We start from the raw sequence: 11,186 nt of genomic DNA, 5'->3' as shown, positions 1-11,186 counted from the left end.
TCACTTTTGACGTGCTGATACTTTGTATCAATAAACATGTTCTTTGAGGAACTGCAAACCTCGGAGTTCTGCTTTATTTGTCTCTGTCGGTCGGAACCTTGACATTGAACCAAGTATGTAAGACAATAGATTTGAACAGCGTTCGGCATCATCTACACTTCTACAGCAAGCCACAATAATGCCCAAATGACAACACACACATGGTGGCATCCTTATGCAAATGTTGTCCTTAGGAGCTCATGTTCAAACATTTGGTGCAAGTCACATTTGCATGATGACGTCATCATCACACATTTCATCCTTTGACTTCTTTTGCTCTCCCTGAAGATATCCATGGTCACATCTCTGCCATTGCCCAGTATCTCCTTTTTTCTAGAGAATGTTCTATTGGGTTGTAGCTTAATGAGGATAACAGGGAAAATCAAGAGTTACCAGCAACGCTTATAAAATCAGAAAAACACTTTTATTTACAATTCAATCATACATTGATTAATTACAGCATTTTGGCTATTTTACTACCTAGCCAAAAAAAAAGAAAGAAAGAAAGAAAGAAAGAAAGAAAGAAAATTCACAGATGTCAACATAAATATTCAGTTTCACAGGAGAACATTGCATTGCTATCAATAAATTTAAATAATACTGTACAAGCTATGAAAGTACCAAAACGTGAACCAGGTAGGTGAGAGGCTCACAATATTTTTTTTTTTAAAAAAACAGGTAATAACCTTGGAATAGAACTTAAACTGCAATTTTGTCTGGAGTGTACAAATTATTCCTTTCATAATACAGTTGACAACATCAAAGTAGAGTTTTTGCTTTACAGTGAGACTCATACCCTACTTTAAATGTGCATAAGACTATACCTCCATTTTATTCATATATCTAGTACTAAGTAATGGGACATTTCTAACTAAGTAATTTCTAAGTAATAGGACATCTTTAGGAAAAGGAAGTAACAACAATTAAACTCGTACATCTGTCAGTGTATGCCAATTTAATTGTTATTTTCTTTTCCCAGAGACTCCTGGGAACTATGGTCTTCTTTCAAGTTTCCTAATATTTCTCAAAGAACATTAGCTTCCACTATTATGCAGAACTTTAAATCTGTATACTGCATGTACTCTATCCTCCCCACTATTTGTAACATTGCAAAAATGGGGGTCTGAGCATCTATTTATACAGAAACAAACCCTCAAAGTTAAGCACTTTTTAAATTTAACTAATTTCAACAGAAGAATGAAATGCATTTTTAAAACTCCCTCTTGTTGAGATCAGTAGGTCTTCAAAACGCTTAGCTCCACCAGGATTAAGCCCATTCTGAAAAGAAAACCTTCAGAATATCATGTAATTATTCACAAGTTGCAGTGAATAATTTTGCATTTGCTACTTACAGGTTAAAAAATACTATATACAAAATACATACATCTATTGTACATTTACCCAGTTGTATCCCATCTCTGCATAATACATATGTTCAGAATATGATACATTATTTACAACAATATATATCCTACAGCATATTTACATACATTTCTACTGTCCAACCCTTCAAAAACAATTTGGAAATATCCATCTTCTAATCTAGAACCAAGGGTCAAATCACTGCTTTGTTGAGAAGTGCCTGCAGCCACAAAGTCCCCACCACCAAAATATTAGAATAATAAAGAAAACAAAAATAAATATCCCAACAGTGGGCCACTTTGCAAGGAAGCAAAGAGGTTTAACTGTTGAAGTAAAATTGTGGTGAGAGATCACAGACCTAGTAAACTGATCCAGGGATGACATAAAAAAAATTAGCAACTGGAGCTTTATAGGGATTTTGTAAAACAAGAAACACCTTTCCTGTTGCTAGCAAATAGTTAAGAGTTGAGCTGTTAAGAGTTAGGCTGCACATATGCAGTCCTTGGTGCTTTGTGAGCTTGTTTTGTTGCAGACATTTCATTACCCAACCAGGTAACAGAATCAGTGCTATGCTGCAATACTTCTCTTCTATTGATAAATTGTTCATATTGTATAACTTGCCTCTATGTATAAAGATATCTGGATAGCCCATCCTACTGCACTTCACTATTCTCATAAGTAACTACTTTGTTGGATATGTAGGTAAATTTGAAACTTAGTCCAGCACTACCAAAAGTAAGGCAGGTTTCATTTGGCTTGTATTGCACATGGAAGTTAATATTGTAAAATAAAAGCATAGTTTAGAAACATATCTATAGATTAGCCCAAGATCACAAGCACTTTGTGGCTGAATGGAGACACTGAATGGAGACAGAGTCTGCGCTCAAGAGACTGGTTTTCGTGGAAAGGCATAATTTGGTTGCATCCTTTCCAAAGCACATCAGCGCAATTCCTCCCGCATTGAGTTGTGATGAGAAAGATCACCAAAGATTCTGAGCAAAGTCCAGTGTCATCTAGTTGGTAAACTTGCAAATCTGTCTAGTTACTTCTGGTTAATGGACTTATATGTTTGGCTTAAGTGAGTCTGCAAGACTGTAGGAGCCATTTATCTTCATCTTTCTAAAAATGTAAATAAATATGGCAGCTGTAGGACCTGCTACTGTTGCTAAACAAGAAACTACGATGATTACAGGTGTCGCGTAATCCAGCTCTTCAACTCTGGCTGAGAATGAAACAAACAAACAAAAATTGAGTATAACAACAATGGCCATTGGCAATGCTATCTAAAAGTTTCACTAGCAAATGTTAATCTATTTCTGGATTTAACATTACCTCCTCTTCCTTCTCTTCTGGGGCTGACATTTTGTTCACCAATTGTACAAATTTCAGTCCCCTTTATATCAATATTTATATAGCTAAATGTCACATTCATGGACAGAAGGTCCTGATACAGAAGTACAGGTAATCCTTGAGTTACGAATGTAATAAAACCTGCCAATTACATTCGTAACCCGAGGATTTGTTAATTGGGAGCCTTTGGGGGCATGGTCTCGTAAGTACTTTTGGGGGCTTGGTGTCGTAACTTTGAACCGTTGCTAAGTAAACTGTCATAAGTCAAGGAATACTAAGGGAGGGGGAGAAATAACATTATTGCCAACAAACCCCTAAGACACCCTTCCTCAATTTTGTAAGCTTACAAATGCGTGGATTTCAACACCCAGAATTCACTACAATAGCCCTGCTCTCTGGAGAATTCTTAATTAAAGTTCAAATAACAATCAGTTTGCAGAAAGCTACCATGGAAAGTTCTACAATGTGGAAAGTTAACCAACTTTAGTTAGGAGTGAAATATGGGCTAAAGGGAATGTAATAAAATAATGAAAAGGCTTAAGTATCGGATCCACTGAAAACCCTCCATTTTTTGATTATTTTTCTTCATTGTTATTTTCCTCTTCTATATAATCTCTTTATAAAGGTAGTCACCAACTTACAACCATTCTTTTAGTGACTGTTCTAAGTTATAACTTATGACCATTTTTACACTTATGACCCGTGCAGCATCCCCATGGTCACGTGATCAAAATTCGGACAGTTGGCAACGGGCATGCGTTTATGACGGTTGCAGTGTCTCGGGGTCATGGGACCACTTTTTGCGACCTTCGGACAAGCAAAGTCAACGGGGAAGCCAGATTCACTTAACAACCAACTTAACAATTGCAATGATTCATTTAACAACTGTGGCAAAGAAAGTTCATAAAATGGGATAAAGTTTCACTTAGCTTAGCAACGGAAATTTTGGCCTGAATTGTGGTTGTAAGTCAAGGACTACCTGTACAACAGCTAGTTTGCTGTCTGAGCAATGCCTTTTAATACTGCAAGAATCCTAGCAAGGGAAAGGAAGAACTGATCCCAGTTACCTTTTGGGGACCACTACCCAATAAGCATGGAGTGTTAAGGTAATGCAATCTGGTAGCAGTATTAGTATAATATGGTTATATGGTTCAAAGGTTGAAAAATACATACCAATTATTATGATCTCTTCTGTATTATTTCTGTCATCATCAGAAACATCCACCGGGTACACAACTGTATTATTTTTCAGTGTTGCAAGCAATGTCACCGAGGTAATTATTTTTGGTGCTGTGTGTGATGTAGACATTGTAATCAACTCTGGTGCTGCTATTTCTGATGTAGTAGACATAAACGTTTTCAGCATTGCATGAGATGTAACTGATTTTGTAGTTTCTGATGCCGCATCTGATGTAAAGGATGTTGTTGTTTCAGATGAGGTGGTTAACGTTGTTGTTTCAGATGAGGTGGTTAATGTTGAGGCGGCTGTTGAAAAGGCTGAAGAAAGAAATGAAAATATGTACTTCTGTTAATTGTTTAACAAACATAAAATCAGAATACATGATATAGCACGGGGTAGGCAACCTTGGCTTTTATGACACATGGACTTCAACTCCCAGAATTCCTGGGCTAGCATAGCTCAGCTTGCAACCTCTCCCCTCAGCATAGCTGGCTCAGGAATTCTGGGAGTTGAAGCCCACAAGTCATAAAAGAGCCAAGTTGCCTACCCCTGATATAGTATATATGAGTGTTATCGTTGCTGTGAGAAGTTAACGTTAACACGAGAGGTTCCCTGAGGGTGGTCTCCAGCACTAGCCTGAAAGCTGAGAAGACAAAACCCCAGGTCCCAGTGATCAAAACAGACTGGATCCTGCAGTGTTAACATTGGATATTTTCAGTCTGAGTGCTCAACTATCTGAGATTTAAAAAACTTTATATGTTGGTTTTTTTGTTCATTTGAATGTAAAATATTTGACATTCAGACTTTAGCTTGAGAATATTGACCATTAACCCTGAAATCACTTGAGTGAGGGAAGATAGTCTTCTCATCTCTGTCTTAATCTTCACCCTTCACAATCCGATTCTAAACAGGAAAGCTTTCTAAGTGTGGCTAGAACATTTAAAAATGGACTTAATGATGACACGCTCTCCTATTGTGTAGTACATTGTTATTAAAGGCTCTCAAAACGACCCACAACAAATATTGTAAAATTTATTAGGGCATTAAATCTAAGGGTTTTTACCTATAATAAGTATTTTGAATAGGAATAGGCTGACCAATGAATCTCTGTCTCTTGCAATAATAAATAAATTGCTATTATCTGCCCCTTCATAATTAAAATGAGACTGGCTATAATAGGACTGGTGATACAAGATTGTTGCAGATGGAAAGGTGAAACCAATGCTTTGCAAGGCCAGTAGTAGTGAGGACACAATCTGTAAATGCATTCAGAATGTGGCCTATTATGTTCCCAGGGTTTTTATACCTTGTACAGAAATATATAGTGATCTTCTCTCCACTACACTTGTAACTTCATTGGTGACTTCACAAATATAGGTTCCAGAGTCAGAGGCCTGAGGATTTGGGATAAAGAGGTTGTACTTTTCCGTAATATTCTGGGAAATTCCATCAGGAAGCTGCTTCTTCCAGGCAAAGCTAGCCTTAGGATGACTTTCAGTCATGCAGGTAAGTGTCAGTGCTTCTCCTTCTAGTACGGTGTTGCCTTGCAATGCCACAATTTGAGTATTCCGTGGGCCATCTTAAGGAAAGCAAAGGATAGACAAGTTAAATTAGCAAAATGGACATTGCAGGTCATAATAAGTGCCCTAAATGGGGAAAGGTTTGAGAATCAACTGGTGAACATCAATAAATTCACACTTGTTTATTAACTGATGGATTTTTCCTCTATTAAAAACATTTAAAGTACAAATATTAATCAGATGGGGAAAGCACTTTAAGCAGCTTACAAAATGAAAGCATAAACCAGAACTGCTCATTTGACTTTTCTTGCCCCACTTGTCTTAAGATTCCTTCTTATGTCCTCCTAAATCCAGTTCAGCCTATTGCAAACGGAGGCAACCTTAACATGAATATAACCTGTGCTGGAATCTTTATTCCATCAACATACTTACAATTTATTTCCATCACATGTGTAGACAGTCTGGGCTTCAAAGCCATTTCCTCTAACGGCAGCTCAGCTTTGCATATGATCTCTTTCCCAAAATCTTCCTCCATAGGAATAAAATTAATTTTATGGTTCTTGGTCTGTAATGATTTTGTATGAGGGTCTTGAAAAAACTCTTTTTCAGCAGTTATTTTTCCTTTTAGCAAAGTGATCTTCAACTGCTCAGAAGGATAGACCTTGGGAACACTGCAGGTGACAGAAGCTGGTTCCCCAAGAATGAGAGGGCTTGTGAGCTCAATAACCGGATCACTGGGGAATGCTAAAAAAAGAAACGAAGAAACCATATCAGAGGAAGGTTGTTAGCAGCTAAAATCAAGCTGGAATTTGTCAATTCTCTGTTTACAACTACTCAGTCCTCATGTTTTGGATGCAAACTGCTTTCCAGCTGATGGCATCTGAACAAATATCATGGCAGAAGATTTTACATGTAGGTCTTGTTGCTTGATATGTAAACTCTGAATGAACCAGCATTCTACACAGCATCTCAACACATGAACACCCCCAGAAGACCCATAACCAGGGAGGAGAAAAGAAGGACCCTGTGTCCAGTTCCATTATGCTACTACTTCATTTCAGTAAACAATTTTAATTTAATGCAAAAGCAAAATGAACTGTTTTACTTTCTATATCTTCTAATCTATTAGAATGTAGCATTTCAGGCTAATTCTGCTGACTGCCAGCAGTTCAATTCTGACAGGCTCAAGGTTGACTTAAGTTAAGAGTAAATGCACTGTACTGTTTTCAGTTTAAGAGCATTCAGATTTGATAGATGTTTATAGAAAGGCATGCACCCAAGACTTGGTCATACAGACTCTAATTAACCTAAATTCCTTTTTTGTGTGTAGCCTCCAAAACATTTTTTTTATTGTCTATGGACCTGGACTCCAGGATTATTAGGATGTAACGACCTAAAAGACAGCTTCAGAATTTCAATTACAGCAGACCCAAACACAATGGGCATAAATACTCCCAAACTCTCCAATTGTTGCTGAAGGTTCCTCTATTAAGCAGTGTCATCTGATGGAATTCAGGAGATCTGTCTTAGCACATGCCCTCTGGAATGGCGGGGGCACATACACATGCATACACACACATACCAAGATATGGATGGCAACTGCCTTGACTTTCCTTGTCTTTCATAAGTTCCTGAAAACCTAGGTTTTTTTGTGTTGGATACACCAGCATTGTTCAATGGTTGAAATTATGCTTACGGCTAGCCTTGGTTGTATCACATCTTTATGGATTCAGACTGACAGTGCACTTCAGTTTTGTTAATTATTTTATTATTTATTTGTATCCCACCTTTATTATTTTTTACAAATAACTCAAGATAGCCAACATATTCAACACACCTTCCTCCTCCTATTTTCTCAACAACAACAATCCTGGGAGGTGAGTTGGGCTGAGAGAGAGAGAGAGAGAGAGAGAGAGAGAGAGAGAGAGACTAGCCCAGTGGTGGCAAACCTATCGCATGCATGACAGAGGCGGCACTCTGCGCTCTTTCTGTGGGCACATGCGCCATCGCCCCAGCCCTACCTCCTCCCACGGCCCGCTCCTCACCAGCAGCCCCCCCGGCTGAGAGTCACCCCCGGGCACGGCCCGCATGGAGCAGCGCAGCCAAGCACATGGCAGCAGGGACAAAACATCAAAATATCGGTGACAACCATTCCTACTTTTAGATCAATTAGCTACTTAAATTCCGTACAGGTGTAAACTTCAGGTATGCTATGAGAATTAGATACACTATATCTTACTACAGTTTAGTTACTTACAGTAAATGTCAACCATGACTGCTTTTTCTTTGGATGGTTCACCCGGCTTGCAACCAGCAGTGCAAACATATTGGTGCTCATGTTGAAATCCAACAGACTGTATAGTTAAAACTGAACTGTTTCCTTGACTGTGTGATTTCCCACCTAATGGATAGTCTAACTGGGTTCTCCAGGAGAAGTGTGGGGATTCACAACCAGTTGTGTGACAACTTAGGGCAATCTGGTGTCCAATTTGTGCAACAACCTTATGACCTGGCACAATGTCCTCTATTCCAAATGCTTTAGCTGAAACAAGAGAGACGGAAGAACATTCAGGATATATGGATGCATATATGTATATGTAACAGATTAATATTTATCTTTCTGCTGTTTATTACCAAGCAGTTATCCAAATGGACCAAAGTCAATTTTCAATAACTTGCTTCTAGAGTCCAAAGAGTTAAAAGCGGAAATGTATATAAGCAGGTGTCAAGGGAAAAACATTGATTGACATGGGAATGGTAAAAATCCATACAAACAAAAATATAGCTAGAATAATTGCTTAATATAAACTCAGCCCTCAGAGTTGGTTTGGAGGTGAGCAGCACCTAAATGGAATGAAGGAAAAAAAAAATAACTTTTTGTTCCACTGTAACATAGATTTGAATGTGGAATCACTAAAGTAATCCAGACTCTGATGCAGCATACAGAAAAAAGCGACTAGGGATTGTTATCCGGATGTGTAGTCATGGTGATATTAATCTCACATTCTGGGCCCAGGCTGAAAAATTAATAATATGTCTAAGACTGCACTCTTATAACCACCGATCTGGAAGGTCTATTGAATTCAGTGGAACCGTTTCTAATAGGTTCACACAATTAGGCTATCCTGCCATTGATTCTGATGAGTTTCAGATATGACTGGTGTTAAATTAAGTAGATGAAGATGGAATCCCAATACATGCATATTGTATATGGAAATAGGCCTGCCTTACAGCCTAAAGTTCAAGGTCTCAGCCCAATTAGTTTGAACTACCTACCACTGAACTAACAATCTAAATATTTCTCAAATTAGAGTCCTAAAGAGTAAGAGTTTAGTTTAAAAGGCACTTGCTTAAAGATATCATTGGATAGAATGAATATATAATAACATACAATTAAGCTTCCACTTAATGTATTAAAAGACTGCATCGCCTACAAATGAAGGCTTTCAAATTACAATCCCACCAATGCACTCTTAGCAAGAAGTCTTCTGAATTCACTGGTTGCTGTACTGAAGTTAACATTCATAAGACTGCTGTGTTATTTCTGAATCCATGTGGCTGTGTGCCTGCTAATAGCACAAGGATGTTTACTTGCAAGTAAATCCAGTAGCCCTCAGTGGAATCTGTAAATCTGCTAAAATGGCATCCTCATTAAAAAAAAAAATCTTTACATATGCAGATTTGAAAGATTTATAAGGACATTTATAAAATCGCCCACCCTCTGTAACTCTTTTTTTTTTAATGTCTTATCTCGGAGCAAATACATTCTCTGAGCTGTTCGTTTTTATTTCAAACGCTACACAAGGCAAAACAAGACACGTTTTTCTCCCCCAGAGCACCAGCAACAGCTCCAAACTCACCCGTGGTGAACGTCAGGAGGAGCGAAAGCAGCGCTGAAATCACTGGTGCCATTGGCCGCGACAACTTGGGTCTGGTGGACACAACACTTCCAGCGGGTTCAGACAGGACACTCCCGAAATTGCCTTGCCCGGGAACTCCAAGAAGGACCCACTGCACCGTGAAGGAGGAATCGGTGTATGCCTCACCTTCATCTCTCTCTTTCTTTTTATAAAGAGAAAGGACGGGGGAGGGCTGGAGGTTGACGGAGAGGGGGAGTGGGGCTGTGGGAGAAAGAGCGGTCCTTGGAAATTCCGGGATGGAAAATCCCGAAAACCGAGGAAGAAAAAACGAAAGCGATTCTCCTGCCCCAGGAAGCCTAACCCACGTTGGAATTACCTCTCTTCTCCCCCCCCCGCCCCCCCCGCCCCAGTTTCCTGCAGGGATTTTGGACAGCCAGTGTCCCACTAAGGCAGTGTTTCCCAAACTTGACAATTTTAAGGCATGTAGACTTCAACTCCCAGAATTCCACAGCCAGCGTTGCTGGCTGCGGAATTCTGGGAGTTGAAGTCCACATGCCTTAAAATTGTCAAGTTTGGGAAACACTGCACTAAGGAACTATTACAGCACTTGTTCGGGAGACTCTCCTATCTCTGGTGCGCATTGGGGTGTGTGTTCGAAGGAGAACGTGAAGCAGGAAAGAAAGAAAAAGGAAAGGATCCACTCTTTAATCGCACAAAACCGAGACATTAGGATCCCCCTTCCTCTTTCTGCCAAAGGAATTGATGGGGAAGAATCAGTTTATGGCAGGGGTAAGCAACCTTGGCTCTTTTATGACTCGTGGACTTCAACTCCCAGAATTCCTGAGCCAGCCATGGCTGGCTCAGGAATTCTGGGAGTTGAAGTCCACGAGTCATAAAAGAGCCAAAGTTGCCTACCCCTGGTTCATGGGATCTAAGCACTGAAAAGTGTCTGAAACACGGATCTACAGTTCAATTGGTACTTCAGACCTGGATGAATCTACTGAGATCCTCTCTCAACTATAGCTAAAGTATCATTTGCCGACTGGGCATAAACAGTACTGGTCAGCTTTACAGGGTTTTTGCAGTGAGCATTTAGAACAGAGTTAGCAATACAAACAAAAGATCCTCTGAGAGGTAATACTATGTGTGTAGCAACGCTTGAAGCTTTCAAAAAGGAAAAACTGGAGTTTTTCAAGTAATCTTCATCAAGTCCAGTATCTAAGGTTGGTCTCTGTTCAGTCAGTCTTTTGGAGAAGATAAGGTGATGTCATTTGTAGAATCGTACACCTAATAGCAAAAGATCATGGCATCTAAAGTCCCAAGCATCTACTGTAGAAGGCACTGCTGCTGAGTCATGGATGATAACTAGTTTGGCCAGACTCTGCTCTGGCTTGAGTTAATCCCCACCCACCCAAAAGACTGTAGATCAGGGATCTTCAAACTTGGCCCTTTTATGACTTATGGACTTCAACTCCCAGAATTCCTCAGCCAGCATGCTTGGCTGAGGAATTCTGGGAGTTGAAGTCCACAAGTCATAAAAGAGCCAGGTTTGAAGACCCCTGCATGTAGATGGATGTCACTATAAATGAATATATTGGAAGAAACTGCAGACCTGTAATTGGACCCAAGCTCCTCTGAAAATAAAATATAAGACATTTATTTCATCTTCAAAGGAATTCTTTTTTTTTTTTTTTTGAGCATTTAAGGAATTTCCACATTGCTACTGCTTTTACTTTCCATTTCTATAAAGTGGTTTAATTTGATAATATCCTGTCCTCTGTTCATCTCACAAACTCCTGGAGAAAAAAAAATGAGGAAAGAATGGCTGCATCTTAAACAGTTTAAAGTCTTACCTGATTACTAGGTACTTTAAAA

The 11,186-nt window shown here is 39.2% G+C and overlaps 1 protein-coding gene across 1 annotated transcript; it reads right to left on the bottom strand.

Annotated features, from left to right (window-relative positions):
* Positions 1-444: 444 nt before the first annotated feature.
* On the bottom strand, positions 445-9,521 carry VCAM1 (vascular cell adhesion molecule 1). The gene is made up of 6 exons (XM_039348482.1): positions 9,312-9,521; positions 7,709-7,993; positions 5,884-6,195; positions 5,238-5,510; positions 3,925-4,248; positions 445-2,623 (listed from the first exon to the last, which is right to left on the bottom strand). The coding sequence occupies exons 1-6, from the start codon at positions 9,361-9,363 to the stop codon at positions 2,463-2,465; spliced, it is 1,407 nt and encodes a 468-aa protein (XP_039204416.1). The 5' UTR covers positions 9,364-9,521; the 3' UTR covers positions 445-2,462.
* Positions 9,522-11,186: the final 1,665 nt, after the last annotated feature.

The sequence above is a fragment of the Crotalus tigris genome, unplaced genomic scaffold (assembly GCF_016545835.1).
Source record: "Crotalus tigris isolate CLP2741 ecotype Arizona unplaced genomic scaffold, ASM1654583v1 scf7180000018155.2402879, whole genome shotgun sequence".
NCBI classification, from domain to species: Eukaryota; Metazoa; Chordata; class Lepidosauria; order Squamata; family Viperidae; genus Crotalus; species Crotalus tigris.
This window is presented reverse-complemented; position numbering and strand designations above follow the sequence as displayed.

Bases quoted from the DNA above. Each gene is read 5' to 3' on its own strand.
- VCAM1 (XM_039348482.1), bottom strand. From the start codon at position 9,363: ATGGCACCAGTGATTTCAGCGCTGCTTTCGCTCCTCCTGACGTTCACC. The intron at 6,196-7,708 runs GTAAGTAACTAA...TTCTTTTTTTAG, and splicing joins AGTCATGGTTGACATTTACT to CATTCCCCAGTGATCCGGTT. The intron at 2,624-3,924 runs GTATGTATTTTT...TTTCATTCTCAG, and splicing joins AGAAGAGATCATAATAATTG to CCAGAGTTGAAGAGCTGGAT.